This window comes from Primulina huaijiensis, chromosome 18 (genome assembly GCF_012295235.1).
Source record: "Primulina huaijiensis isolate GDHJ02 chromosome 18, ASM1229523v2, whole genome shotgun sequence".
Classification (NCBI taxonomy): Eukaryota; Viridiplantae; Streptophyta; class Magnoliopsida; order Lamiales; family Gesneriaceae; genus Primulina; species Primulina huaijiensis.
The window spans coordinates 20,460,157-20,475,837 of record NC_133323.1 but is presented as its reverse complement, the minus strand read 5'-3'; the positions used below and the strand labels follow the sequence as shown (position 1 = coordinate 20,475,837).

The following is a 15,681-nucleotide window of genomic DNA, read 5'->3' as shown; positions in this document are numbered from 1 at the left end:
TCCATTATTACATACAAACCCAAACCCAAACCCAACCCAACCCAACCCAACCCAAACCCAAACCCAAACCCACTAGTATAACCCATAAAATCCCATAACGATACTCCCCCCCCCTAAAATTAGCCATGTCCTCAAGGCTAAGTCTAATATATTGGAACATGACTATTTATCGGCTTCTCCACCAAAGCCTGCTGTACTTCCTCAAGGCTAGGTCTGACCTCGTTGGGTAATTCATCATCCTCTGCCAAAATAGTGATCCGTAAGGATTTGGCCAGATATTGATGTTGTGGACTGTAATTTTTCCCACAACGAAAGCATAAACCCTCCTCTTTACTATTGAGAAATTCCTGATAAGAATAGGATTTGTTCTCTCTTGGATTTTGCCCATTGCTGCGCCAGTTGTTGCTGCCACCACCAGAACTGCCACTGCCTGGACGGATTCCGGCAGTACTCAGGATTCATTGGGTATGGTCATCGTCTTTTACCCCTTTAAATTTCCCTTCTTCCATGCGCAATTTAGATTTGTTTACACCGATCTGAAAATGGAATGTAGAACATCTAATCTTTGTTATCCTAACATTGCATAAATTGAATACGAAGGTAAACTACTTAGTCATTTTATGCTTTCTCGGTCTGTGGTTGCAAGTTAGTTTCATTAGAAGCTTGAAAAAATTCATAAACTATAATGCCTTAAGTACATACAATGCAGGTAGTTCCGATCTTTAGCTAGGTAAAGATAAACTTGGCTGGGTATCGCAATGGGAGGAGGTTCCAGCGGGCCAAGGCTTTCAGGGATGCAGAAGCAAGTGCTTGCTTTATATCGAGGATTCTTGCGTGCAGCACGCACCAAATCTCCTGAAGTAAGAAGCAAAATCGAGTCAATAGTTTCAGCTGAGTTTCGCTACAATTCCTCTCAAATTGATCGCAAGAATTTTCTTTATATTGAGTACTTGCTTCGTCGAGGCAAAAAACAACTAGATCAGTTAAATAGCCCTGATACAGTTGGACTGTCATCCTTAAATGTTAAGGTTCCTCAAGTCTAAGAGATTAACTGAAATTTATTATATCACCATCAACCATTCATTTTTAATGCCTAAGAATTTTGTTGTACACTCCAAGCCATGTTGCAGGTTATTATGAAAAGTGCTTTCAAATTTTATACACACTTCACTACATGTTGCTGCCTGTCGCAATTTATGCAATCGATGTTATTTAGTCATATATATTCCCTTAATCGAAAGAATAATGTTTGGGGATCAGTAAGCACGTATGACTACTTGTTAATGATAAAGTTTGTAAATTTATACCGTAACGTCCCAGATTCGACGACCGTCCTTACTGTATCAAAACGAGTCTTTCCAGCGTACTTATGTCTTCACTCACGCACCATAGGAAACTTCCCAAAGGGTCACCCATCCCAAAATTGCCCCAAGTCAAGCACGTTTAACTTTGGAGTTCTTATGTAATGAGCTACCGAAAAGAAGATGCACCCTTCTTGATATGAGTTGTACATATCAAATCTTTTAAGCTCTCTTCAACTGCACAGTCCCATACCTGAACAGTTTCGGAATCCCTCTTCTTCCAGTGTAAGATCAGTTCATTTATGTTCCCTCCGCTTAGAAGTCTGCCAGGAGCCGCTAATTACCCGTGCAACCTCATGGCACCGATGATCACCCCCGCCCTCTTCGGCCCCGGGCCTCACATGCTCACCAGCTTCCACTTGGTTTGTCCTCGAACCACACAGAGAGGTCGGCTCTGATACAAACTGTAACGCCCCAGATTCGACGAATGTCCTCACTGTACCAGGACAAGTCTTTCCTGCGTGCTTATGTCTTCACTCACATGCGCCCTAAGAAACTTCCCAGGGGTTTATCCATCCCAAAATTTTCCCAAATCAAGCACGCTTAACTTTATAGTTCTTATGTAATGAGCTACCGAAAAAAAGATACACCTTGATATGGGTAGTACATATCAAATCTTTTAAGCCCTCCTCAACTGCACAGTCTCATACCTGAACAGTTTAGGAATCCTTCTCCTTCCGATGTAAGATCGGTTCATTCATGTTCCCTCCGCCTAGAAGCCTGCCAGGAGCCGCTCATTGTCCGTGCAACCTCATGGCACCGGTAATCACCCCACGTCCTCTTCGGCCCCCGGCCTCACATGCTCACCAGCTTCCACTTGGTTCTTCCCTGAACCACATTGTACTAGGAGAGATCGGCTCTGATACAAACTGTGCCCCATATTCGACGAATGTCCTCACTGTACCAAGACGAGTCTTTCCAGCGTGCTTATGTCCTCATTCACACGCACCATAGAAACTTATCAGGGGGTCATCCATCCCATAATTGTCCCAAGTCAAGTACGCTTAACTTTGGAGTTCTTATGTGATGAGCTACCGAAAAGAATATGCACCTTCTTGATATGGGTAGTACATATCAAATCTTTTAAGCACTCCTCAATTGCACAGTCTCATACCTGAACAGTTTCGGAATCCCTCTCCTTCCGGTGTAAGATCGGTTCATTCATGTTCCCTCCGCCTAGAAGCCTGCCAGGAGCCGCTCATTGTCCGTGCATCCTCATGGCACCGACGATCGCCCCCGCCCTCTTCAGCCCCGGGCCTCACATATATGATTTCACTGTAGGACATCTTTCGATTGTATATATAAGTTGAACTGTGAATCTACAAACGTGTTCTTGTGCTTTTTTAATGACTTTATTTAATAATTTCATTAATTGTGCTTTTTTAAATGATTTTAATTAATAACTTCATTAATTATAGTTTTATTTAATGAAGTCTTTAATCAATAAATTTCTTTGTGTTTTTTATAAAACTTTAATTTTATTTTTTTAGTTTAAATTTCTAAATTATTTGAATAAAATATGATACAAAAACTTATTGCAATCTATTATCGTTTTTCTGTTTAAAGTTTCTAATTTATTCAGTCTCATGTGGTTGTTAGCTAGAAATTACATATTCAAATAAAAGTTTTCAATTTCTCTTAAAAATTATATTTAAATACACTAATTGGTCCAACCAACATCTATTTAATGGTTTAAATTTATTAAATTACTTAATAAAACATGGAAAGTGGCCAATTTTTTCCTTTTTAAGTTTATAATTTTTAAATAACTTTACTCTACTTCTAGATGTTAACTAGAAATTATATGGTTAAATAAAATTTGTCTACAATTTTTATTAAGAGATTATATGTTTAACCAAAATTTGTTTACAGTTTTTTTTATCATTAAACATGTGTGCAGCCAAACACTTCAAACACTATTTAATCAATTCAAATAAAAAAATATATATAATAGATTTATGTTTAAGTTCCTGGTTTAAGGCTTCAGAAGAAAGAGTGATATTATAATGACATCGTTGCCTCCTATGAACATGAGACTAAGTAATAATGGGAAAAATTATATGCTTAAATAAAATTTGTTTACAATTTTTTTATTATTAAATGTATGCGCCGCCAAACACTCCAACACTATTTAATCAATTCAAACCAAAAGGTTAATATAACAGATTTATTTTTAAGTTATTGGTTTAAGGTTTCAGAGGAAATAGTAATACTATAATGATATTTTTGTCTTCTACGAACATGAGATTAAGTAATAAATAAAGTAAAAATGGATGTGAGTTTGAATTCGTTCTTGCTTTGCTTTTGAACAGATCCAATGGCTTATTATGTGCGTTTTGATTCTACACGTCTCCGCTATTTCTAGCCGACCAGACGCAGACAAGGGAGTTCCCAAAAATTAGATTTATGTTCAAATAAAAAGTTTGAAATGTTGAAATGACTTCAGTGTTGGATCAATTTTAATTTATACGGGCTTATATGTGAATAATTATGTGTGTGGGTTGTCTGTTAAATTAAGCCCAAAATAAAGTGATCAAATAAGATTTCGGGTTATTGGGCTTTAATGTATCTGATAGGTTGATGGGCCTTTAATGTATAGAGACATACGTGTAATTTCTGTTTTTATGATGGGCTAAAACAGAAATATCAGAAGATAATGATAATATTATCTATATATATGGGTCATGGTCCCCAGATCTCGCGTTATCACTTTCACTATTCTCTCTCCCATTAAGAAAATAATTCTGAAGAGAAACTAAAGGATTCTCTCAAAGAAAGAGCGCGTAGATCTGGAAGATCAAGGCACGTTCTAAAGAATTCAGGATTATGGCTTCAGGTACGCTTCCCCTTAAGTTTTCAGTCAAATTCTTAATGATTTATCATGATGGATTCTGCGGTTTATGGGTTTTCCCCAACAAGTGGTATCAGAGCCATTCATGCTTGAATCATTGAGATTTGTTTCAAGTTTTTGGATATTATTCGGCTCCAGATCTGGAAAAGAAAATTTTATTTAAAACTTTTCTGTTATGGTTTTAGATCTGAAAATTTTTTTTTTTGATATGATTTCAGATCTGAAAATATTTTTGATATGTCTTCAGATCTGAAAAAATATTTTGATATGGTTTCAGATCTGAAAAATATTTTAAATAAAAACAAAATCTTTTAAAGTTTTAGTTTTTGGTAAAAAAAAGATTTGGTTGAAGATTTTAAGGATTTGGTATAAGATTTCGATTTTCCTTCCAGTTTTTGTTCAACAAAATATTTTAGAGGAAAATCGAAAATTTGGAATAAATTTTTTTTTAAAAAAAAAAAAAATTTGGGGTACGGTTTCGGGTCGGCCCGTACGGATTCGGGTCGACCCGTACGGGTTAGGGTCGGGTCGAACGGACCCGCCGACCCGACCCGTACGTACTCGGGCCGGGTAGTACGGACCCGTCCAGGCCCGATTCGTACGAGCCCGGGCCGGGTCGGCCCGATTCGTACGGGCCCGGGCCGGGTCGGCCCGGCCCGTACGGAAATTTCCGATCTTTTTTTTTTTTTTTTTGCATTCAGTTTATTCGGTTAAGGTTAAATATTCATTAATTCAAATAATGATAAGGTTATATGTATTTTTAAAATTGATTAATTGAAATAAAATGTCGCCAAAGTGACATCTTTTGTGGAAATTAATTTTATTTTGAAATACAAAAGGATTTTGGGTATATGTGATTTATATGAATATTGATCGGCCCAAAGGAAGGTTAATATTTAATATAATTACATATGCATTTGTGGTGGTAAAATGTGATAGTTATTCGGTTTTTCATGTGAATAATAAATCGGCCCAAAGGAAGATTGTTATTTGACATGATAGTTACTATTAGTGTTTGACTGCTGCACCAGGATATCACTTACAAGTTAATCTTTTGTCCAAAGATGAAACATTAATGGAGTGTTCGATATTCTGTTTATGGGGGTTTACATTATTTGAATTTATTGATTATTTTATTTGGATATTTGGTTGAGCATGTATATTTGGTTTTTTTTGTTCTCTGTTAAGATTTGACTCCTGCAAATATTCATTCTAACATAAATTCTATTCATATGTTAAATGGCTCTAATTTTAAATCATGGCAAGAGAATTTATTGATAGTTCTCGGAGTCATGGATTTTGACCTTGCGATAAGGGTTGACTCTCCTCCCGTCATTACTGATAAGAGTACCTCTGAAGAAAAGAGGGAGTTTGAAAGGTGAGAGAGATCGAATCGCATGTGTATGATGATCATGAAGAGGGCCTTTCCAGAAACATTCAGGGGCACAATGTCTAGCGACATTGCTACGGCTAAGGCTTTCCTTCAAGACCTCGAAAACAGGTTTGCTAAAGGTGAAAAGTCTGAAATTGGTACACTTTTGGCAAGCCTAGTTTCAATGAGGTACAGGGGTAAGGGCAACATCAGGGAATACATTATGGAAATGTCTCATCTTGCTTCAAGGTTGAAAGCACTGAAGCTTGACCTCTCTGAGGACTTGCTAGTGCATCTGGTTTTGATATCTCTTCCTCCTCAGTTTAACCAGTTCAAGGTGAGCTATAACTGTCAGAAAGAGACTTGGTCTCTGAATGAGCTCATCTCACACTGTGTCCAGGAAGAGGAAATGTTGAAGCAAGATAAGACAGTAAGTGCTCATTATGCCTCTACTTCGAAGGTTAAAGGAAAGAAAAGGAAGGATAAAGAAGCTGCGGATACACAGCCTCCGAAGAAACAACAGAAGAATCCTAGTGATTCTCAAAGTTCTGGTTGTTTTTTCTGTGGTAGTGATGGGCATATGAAGAAGCAGTGCAGTAATTATCACGCTTGGCGTGCTAAGAAAGGTATGCTTCTGAATATGGTTTGTTCTGAGGTTAATTTAACTTCAGTGCCTAGACACACGTGGTGGATAGATTCTGGTGCAACAACTCACATCAGTGTGTCTATGCAGGGTTGCCTGGATTGCCGAAAACCAAGTGATGCTGAAAGATTCATCTATGTTGGTGACGGCAACAAAGTTGAAGTTGAGGCAATAGGGAAATTTATATTATTGTTAAAGACTGGAATATATTTGGATCTTTATGAAACATTTGTCGTACCGTCTTTTAGACGGAATTTGATTTCCATTTCTGCATTGGACAAATTTGGTTATTCTTGTTCTTTTGGAAATGGAATATTCAGTTTGTTTCTCGATTCAAAATTGGTTGGTTCTGGTTCTTTATCAGGATACGATAATCTTTATTCTTTGGATGTTATTGCTTCATTTAATGAATCCCTGCAAACAAGTAGAGGCACTAAAAGAAAATTAACCAGTGAGAATTCAGCTGCGTTATGGCACAAAAGACTGGGTCATATCTCTGAAAAGAGAATAAAAAGACTTGTGTCAGACGAAATTCTCGAACCTTTAGATCACACAGATTTTAATAATTGTGTTAATTGTATAAAGGGAAAACAAACCAACAAAAGGAGATTTGAAGCCAACAGGTGTTCAGGCGTCTTAGAACTTATACATACTGATATTTGTGGACCATTCCCTTCGGCTTCTTGGAATGGTCAACAGTATTTTATTACATTCACAGACGATTTTTCAAGATATGGCTTCATTTATCTCATTCACGAAAAGGCACAGTCATTGGATGTGGTCAAAAACTATAAAGCTGAAGTTGAAAATCAACTTGGCTTAAAGATTAAAAGCGTTAGAGCTAACCATGGTGGTGAATACTATGGTAGATATGACGGTTCAGGTGAACAACGTCCAGGACCTTTTGCAAGATTCTTAGAGGAATGCGGTATCGTCCCACAATACACTATGCCGGGTTCGCCCACTATGAATGGTGTTGCTGAAAGACGAAACAGAACGCTTAAAGATATGGTGAGGAGTATGATCAGTCATTCTACCTTACCAGAATCACTCTGGGGAGAAGCACTAAAGACCGCAGCATATATTCTTAACAGGGATCCAACTAAAGCATCGACCAAAACCCCTTATGAACTTTGGACGGGTAAAAAGCCTAGTCTTAAGAATCTGCACGTTTGGGGATGTCCAGCTGAGGCAAGGCCTTACAAGCCTAATGAAAAGAAACTGGACTCAAGGACGGTTAGTTGTTATTTTATTGGATACTCTGAAAGATGCAGGGGGTACAAGTTTTATGATCCCACAAGTAAGTCGATTTTTGAGTCAGGAAATGCCCGGTTCTTTGAGGATGTTGAGTTTGCGGGGGGAGATAAAGTAAGAGATATTGTCTTTGAAGAGGAATATGTAAATATTCCCACAGGTGTCTTGGAAATCGATCAGGATTACATTCCTCACTTTGACCAAGACACAATACAGGAAGATAATATTAGAGATCCTCCCATTCCAGATGAACAAACTCAAGCACCTCCAGAACCTATGTCATTAAGGAGATCCACTAGAGAGCGGAGAAATGCAGTGCCAGATGATTACATTGTATTTCTTCAAGAACATGAGGCAGACATTGGATTGATGGAGGATGATCCTATTAACTTCCGTCAAGCCATGGAAAGTTCTAACTCTCAAAAGTGGAATGATGCCATGAATGAGGAGATAAATTCCATGAAGGACAATGACGTATGAGATCTTGTCCCATTGCCTAAAGGTACGAAGCCCATTGGTTGTAAATGGATATTTAAAACCAAGAGGGATTCGAAAGGCAATGTGGAAAGATATAAGGCTCGTCTTGTCGCTAAAGGCTTTACACAGAAAGAAGGCATTGATTATAAAGAGACTTTCTCTCCGGTTTCTTCGAAAGACTCTTTAAGGATTATAATGGCTTTGGTGGCGCATTTCGATCTTGAGCTTCATCAGATGGATGTAAAGACGGCGTTTCTAAATGGTGACATTGATGAAACGATTTATATGGTGCAGCCAGAAAATTTTGTGTCCAAAGACACAAATAATATGATTTGCAAATTAAAGAAATCCATCTATGGGCTCAAGCAGGTATCTCGACAATGGTATTTCAAATTTCATCAAGTGATCATCTCGTTTGATTTTGAGATGAATTTGGTCGATGATTGTGTGTACCATAAGTTCAGTGGGAGTAAGTATATTTTTTTGGTTTTATATGTTGATGACATCCTGCTCGCTAGCAACGATATAGAGTTGTTGCATGACACCAAGAGATTTCTAGCTAAGAATTTTGAGATGAAAGATTTTGGTGATGCATCTTTTGTACTGGGTATTCAGATACATCAGGATCGCTCTCGAGGTATTCTTGGATTATCTCAGAAAGGCTATATCAAGAAAGTTCTCAAGCGATATGGGATGCAAGATTGCAAACCAATGGATACCCCTGTGGCTAAGGGAGACAAATTTAGTCTCAAACAATGCCCAAAGAATGATTTTGAAGAAAAGGAAATGCAGAAGATTCCCTATGCATCTGCAGTGGGGAGTCTGATGTATGCTCAGGTTTGTACACGTCCAGATCTTGCGTACGTGACAGGAATGTTGGGACGATAGTTAAGTAATCCAGGAGTGGAACATTGGAAAGCAGTCAAAAAGGTCTTACGGGACCTACAGAGAACAAAAGATTACATGCTCATATATCGGAGGTTGGATCAGCTTGAGATCATTGGGTATACTGACTCCGATTTTTCTGGATGACAAGATAGTATGAAATCTACGTCGGGCTACATCTATCTCCTTGCTGGAGGGGCCATTTCCTGGAAGAGTGCTAAACAGTCACTTATAGCCTCTTCCTGTTGGATCAATTTTAAATTATATGGGGTTATATGTGAATAATTATGTGTGTGGGTTGTCTGTTAAATTAAGCCCAAAATAAAGTGATCAAATAAGATTTCGGGTTATTGGGCTTTAATGTATCTGATAGGTTGTTGGGCCTTTAATGTGTAGAGACATAAGTGTAATTTCTGTTTTTATGATGGGCTAAAACAGAAATATCAGAAGATAATGATAATATTATCTATATATATGGGTCATGGTCCCCAGATCTCGCGTTATCACTTTCACTATTCTCTCTCCCATTAAGAAAATAGTTCTGAAGAGAAACTAAAGGATTCTCTCAAGGAAAGAGCGCGTAGATCTGGAAGATCAAGGCACATTCTAAAGAATTCAGGATTATGACATCAGGTACGCTTCCGCTTAAGTTTTCAGTCAAATTCTTAATGATTTATCATGATGGATTCTGCGGTTTATGAGTTTTCCCCAACAAGTGGTATCAGAGCCATTCATGCTTGAATCATTGAGATTTGTTTCAAGTTTTTTAGATATTATTTGGATCCGAATCTGGAAAAGAAAATTTTGTTTAAATTTTTTTGATATGGCTTCAGATGTGAAATATTTATTGATATGGTTTCAGATCTGAAATTTTTTTTTTGATATGGTTTCAGATCTAGAAAAATATTTTGGATGAAAATCAAATCTTTTAAAGTTTTAGTTTTTGGTAAAAAAGATTTGGTTGAATATTTTAAGGATTTTATATAAGATTTCGATTTTCCTTCCAGTTTTTGTTAAAAAAAAAATATTTTAGAGAAAAATTGAAAATTTGGAATAAAATTTTTTTTTTTTTAAAAAAATAAAATTGTGGTTCGGATTCGGGTCGGCCCGTACGATTCGGGTCGACCCGTACGGGTTAGGGTCGGGTCGTACGGACCCAGGCCGGGTCGGCTCGGCCCGTGCGGAATTGCCGGAAAAAAAAATATTTTTTTCGGGTTCAGTTTATTCGGTTAAGGTTAAATATTCATTAATTCAAATAATGAGAAGGATATATGTATTTTTAAATTGATTAATTGAAATAAAATGTCGCCAAAGTGACCTCTATTATGAAAATTAATTTTATTTTGAAATACAAAAGGATTTTGGGTATATGTGATTTATATGAATATTGATCGGCCCAAAGGAAGGTTAATATTTAAGATAATTACATATGCATTTGTGGTGGTAAACACGTGATAGTTATTCGGTTTTTCATGTGAATAATAAATCGGCCCAAAGGAAGATTGTTATTTGACATGATAGTTACTATCAGTGTTTGACTGCTGTGCCAGGATATCACTTACAAGTTAATCTTTTGTCCAAAGATGAAACATTAATGGAGTGTTCGATATTCTGTTTATGGGGGTTTACATTATTTGAATTTATTGATTATTTTATTTGGATATTTGGTTGAGCATGTATATTTGGTTTTTTTGTTCTCTCTTCAGATTTGACTCCTGCAAATATTCATTCCAACATAAATTCTATTCCTATGTTAAATGGCTCTAATTTTAAATCATGGCAAGAGAATTTATTGATAGTTCTCGGAGTAATGGATTTTGACCTTGCGATAAGGGTTGACTCTCCTCCCGTCATTACTGATAAGAGTACCTCTGAAGAAAAGAGGGAGTTTGAAAGGTGAGAGAGATCGAATCGCATGTGTATGATGATCATGAAGAGGGCCTTTCCAGAAACATTCAGGGGCACAATGTCTAGCGACATTGCTACGGCTAAGGCTTTCCATCAAGACCTCGAAAAAAGGTTTGCTAAAAGTGAAAAGTCTGAAATTGATACACTTTTGGCAAGCCTAGTTTCAATGAGGTACAGGGGTAAGGGCAACATCAGGGAGTACATTATGGAAATGTCTCATCTTGCTTCAAGGTTGAAAGCACTGAAGCTTGACCTCTCTGAGGACTTGCTAGTGCATCTGGTTTTGATATCTCTTCCTCCTCAGTTTAACCAGTTCAAGGTGAGCTATAACTGTCAGAAAGAGACTTGGTCTCTGAATGAGCTCATCTAGCACTGTGTCCAAGAAGAGGAAAGGTTGAAGCAAGATAAGACAGAAAGTGCTCATTATGCCTCTACTTCGAAGGTTAAAGGAAAGAAAAGGAAGGATAAAGAAGCTGCGGATACACAGCCTCCGAAGAAACAACAGAAGAATCCTAGTGATTCTCAAAGTTCTGGTTGTTTTTTCTGTGGCAGTGATGGGCATATGAAGAAGCAGTGCAGTAATTATCACGCTTGGCGTGCTAAGAAAGGTATGCTTCTGAATATGGTTTGTTCTGAGGTTAATTTAACTTCAGTGCCTAGACACACGTGGTGGATAGATTCTGGTGCAACAACTCACATCAGTGTGTCTATGCAGGGTTGCCTGGATTGCCGAAAACCAAGTGATGCTGAAAGATTCATCTATGTTGGTGACGGCAACAAAGTTGAAGTTGAGGCAATTGGAAAAATTAGATTATTGTTCAAGACTGGAATATATTTGGATCTTTATGAAACATTTGTCGTACAGTCTTTTAGACGGAATTTGATTTCCATTTCTGCATTGGACAAATTTGGTTATTCTTGTTCTTTTGGAAATGGAATATTCAGTTTGTTTCTCGATTCAAAATTGGTTGGTTCTGGTTCTTTATCAGGATACGATAATCTTTATTCTTTGGATGTTATTGCTTCATTTAATGAATCCCTGCAAACAAGTAGAGGTACTAAAAGAAAATTAACCAGTGAGAATTCAGCTACGTTATGGCACAAAAGACTTGGTCATATCTCTGAAAAAAGAATAAGGAGACTTGTGTCAGATGAAATTCTCGAACCTTTAGATCACACAGATTTTAATAATTGTGTTAATTGTATAAAGGGAAAACAAACCAACAAAAGGAGATTTGAAGCTAACAGGTGTTCAGGCGTCTTAGAACTTATACATACTGATATTTGTGGACCATTCACTTCGACTTCTTGGAATGGTCAATAGTATTTTATAACGTTCACAGACGATTTTTCAAGATATGGCTTCATTTATCTCATTCATGAAAAGGCACAGTCATCGGATGTGTTCAAAAACTATAAAGCTGAAGTTGAAAATCAACTTGGCTTAAAGATTAAAAGTGTTAGATCTGACCGTGGTGGTGAATACTATGGTAGATATGACGGTTCAGGTGAACAACGTCCAGGACCTTGTGCAAGATTCCTAGAAGAATGCGGTATCGTCCCACAGTACACTATGCCGGGTTCGCCCACTATGAATGGTGTTGCTGAAAGACGAAACAGAACGCTTAAAGATATGGTGAGGAGTATGATCAGTCATTCTACCTTACCAGAATTACTCTGGGGAGAAACACTAAAGACCACAGCTTATATCCTTAACAGGGTTCTAACTAAGGCAGCGACCAAAACCCCTTATGAACTTTGGACGGGTAAAAAGCCCAGTCTTAAGCATCTGCACGTTTGGGGATGTCCAGCTGAGGCAAGGCCTTACAAACCTAATGAAAAGAAACCGGACTCAAGAACAGTTAGTTGTTATTTTATTGGATACTCTGAAAGATCCATGGGGTACAAGTTTTATGATCCCACAAGTAAGTCGATTTTTGAGTCAGGAAATGCCCGGTTCTTTGAGGATGTTGAGTTTGCGGGGGGAGATAAAGTAAGAGATATTGTCTTTGAAGAGGAATATGTAAATATTCCCACAGGTGTCTTGGACATTGATCAGGATCATATTCCTCACTTTGACCAAGACACAATACACGAAGATAATATTAGAGATCCTCCCATTCCAGATGAACAAACTCAAGCACCTCCAGAACCTATGCCATTAAGGAGATCCACTAGAGAGCGGAGAAATGCAGTGCCAGATGATTACATTGTATTTATTCAAGAACATGAGGCAGACATTGGATTGATGGAGGATGATCCTATTAACTTCCGTCAAGCCATGGAAAGCTCTAACTCTCAAAAATGGAATGATGCCATGAATGAGGAGATAAAGTCCATGAAGGACAATGACGTATGGGATCTTGTCCCATTGTCTAAAGGTACGAAGCCCATTGGTTGTAAATGGATATTTAAAACCAAGAGGGATTCGAAAGGCAATGTGTAAAGATATAAGGCTCGTCTTGTCGCTAAAGGCTTTACACAGAAAGAAGGCATTGATTATAAAGAGACTTTCTCTCCGGTTTCTTCGAAAGACTCTTTAAGGATTATAATGGCTTTGGTGGCGCATTTCGATCTTGAGCTTCATCAGATGGATGTAAAGACGGCGTTTCTAAATGGTGACATTGATGAAACGATTTATATGATGCAGCCAGAAAATTTTGTGTCCAAAGACACAAATAATATGGTTTGCAAATTAAAGAAATCCATCTATGGGCTCAAGCAGGCATCTCGACAATGGTATTTCAAATTTCATCAAGTGATCATCTCGTTTGGTTTTGAGATGAATTTGGTCTATGATTGTGTGTACCATAAGTTCAGTGGGAGTAAGTATATTTTTTTGGTTTTATATGTTGATGACATCCTGCTCGCTAGCAATGATATAGAGTTGTTGCATGACACCAAGAGATTTCTAGCTAAGAATTTTGAGATGAAAGATCTTGGTGATGCATCTTTTGTACTGGGTATTCAGATATATCGGGATCGCTCTCGAGGTATTCTTGGATTATCTCAGAAAGGCTATATCGAGAAAGTTCTCAAGTGATATGGGATGCAGGATTGCAAACCAACTGATACCCCTGTGGCTAAAGGAGACAAATTTAGTCTCAAACAATGCCCAAAGAATGATTTTGAGGAAAAGAAAATGCAGAATATTCCCTATGCATCTGCAGTGGGGAGTCTGATGTATGCTCAGGTTTGTACACGTCCAGATATTGCGTACGTGAAAGAAAGGTTGGGACGATATTTAAGTAATCCAGGAGTGGAACATTGGAAAGCAGTCAAAGGGGTCTTACGGTACCTACAGAGAACAAAAGATTACATGCTCATATATCGGAGGTTGGATCAGCTTGAGATCATTGGGTATACTGACTCCGATTTTGCTGGATGCCAAGATAGTATGAAATTTACGTCGGGCTACATCTATCTCCTTGCTGGAGGTGCCATTTCCTTGAAGAGTGCTAAACAGTCACTTATAGCCTCTTCCACCATGGCAGCTGAGTTTGTATCGTGTTATGAGGCATCCAATCATGGAATATGGCTGCAAAATTTTGTCACGGGACTGCGCATTGTTGATGGAATTGAAAGGCCACTAAGGTTACATTGTGACAATAAATCAGCAGTTATGCATTCCAATAACAACAGGAGCTCGACGAAGTCAACACATATTGACATCAAGTTTCTGGTTGTTAAAGAAAGAATTCAGAGTGGAAAGTTGTCTATTGAGCATATCGGTACAAACTCCATGGTTGCGGATCCGCTTACTAAGGGATTACCACCCAAACAGTTTCATGAGCACATTGCTAGTATGGGTGTTATGTCAATTGAGGAAATTCAGTTTTAGTGGGAGTTTGTTATTTTAAATGCTTTTCAGCTGTAGACATTTTCAGTTAGAGTTATGTAAATTTATTTTCTGCAGAAATAAATTTCAAGTTAAGTTACACTCTGATTATGGTTTAAAGTTTGATCTCAATAAAGTTAAGGGAGGACCAGTTGGAAATAGGCATGTTACGGTCACATTGCATGAAATTTCCATGCTACACATCCACTTCATGATCCATGTCATTCAGTTGTGTTGGCATATGTGACCATTGATGGGTCTAGCTACCTTGAGTGTAGCGAAGACTGCTTTGATCCTATGTTGATGTGATTGATGGACCGGATTGGTTATAGATACATTTCAGAATGACAACAATTTTGAGCTCATAAGGTTATTTCACAAACATAATTATAAGGTTGCACATATAGCCCAAGTGGGAGATTGTTGGATCAATTTTAATTTATATGGGCTTATATGTGAATAATTATGTGTGTGGGTTGTCTGTTAAGTTAAGCCCAAAATAAAGTGATCAAATAAGATTTCGGGTTATTGGGCTTTAATGTATCTGATAGGTTGTTGGGCCTTTAATGTGTAGAGACATAAGTGTAATTTCTGTTTTTATGATGGGCTAAAACAGAAATATCAGAAGATAATGATAATATTATCTATATATATGGGTCATGGTCCCCAGATCTCGCGTTATCACTTTCACTATTCTCTCTCCCATTAAGAAAATAGTTCTGAAGAGAAAATTAAAGGATTCTCTCAAAGAAAGAGCGCGTAGATCTGGAAGATCAAGGCACGTTCTAAAGAATTCAGGATTATGGCATCAGGTACGCTTCCGCTTAAGTNCAGTTCCAACTATATTATATAGGTATTCAAAATAATATCTTGATATTTCATTGGTTGATTTATTTTACTAATTTGATGTACTATAATCTATCTTTTTCCAAGTTTTTGGGTTTATGTCGTGGCTTTTATTTTAGCTATTTGATCACTATAATAGGTTAGGTGAAAATTAACTTATGATGAGCTGTCAAAAATGGCTACAAACATGTGGCAAAGATTAGAAGGGTTTGGAGAGCAAGACAACCAAGTCGGAGGTCATTGCAA

At 37.6% G+C, this 15,681-nt stretch overlaps 2 protein-coding genes across 2 annotated transcripts; both read left to right on the top strand.

Annotated features, from left to right (window-relative positions):
* Positions 1 to 64: 64 nt before the first annotated feature.
* Positions 65 to 1,159, top strand: LOC140964839 (uncharacterized). The gene is made up of 2 exons (XM_073424798.1): positions 65 to 465; positions 710 to 1,159. The coding sequence occupies exon 2, from the start codon at positions 759 to 761 to the stop codon at positions 1,041 to 1,043; it is 285 nt and encodes a 94-aa protein (XP_073280899.1). The 5' UTR covers positions 65 to 465; positions 710 to 758; the 3' UTR covers positions 1,044 to 1,159.
* Positions 1,160 to 13,800: 12,641 nt separating this feature from the next.
* LOC140964000 (secreted RxLR effector protein 161-like) lies at positions 13,801 to 14,592 on the top strand. The gene has a single exon (XM_073423477.1). The coding sequence runs from the start codon at positions 13,801 to 13,803 to the stop codon at positions 14,590 to 14,592; it is 792 nt and encodes a 263-aa protein (XP_073279578.1).
* The last annotated feature ends 1,089 nt before the right edge of the window (positions 14,593 to 15,681 follow it).

Bases quoted from the DNA above. Each gene is read 5' to 3' on its own strand.
- LOC140964000 (XM_073423477.1), top strand. From the start codon at position 13,801: ATGCAGGATTGCAAACCAACTGATACCCCTGTGGCTAAAGGAGACAAA.
- LOC140964839 (XM_073424798.1), top strand. From the start codon at position 759: ATGGGAGGAGGTTCCAGCGGGCCAAGGCTTTCAGGGATGCAGAAGCAA.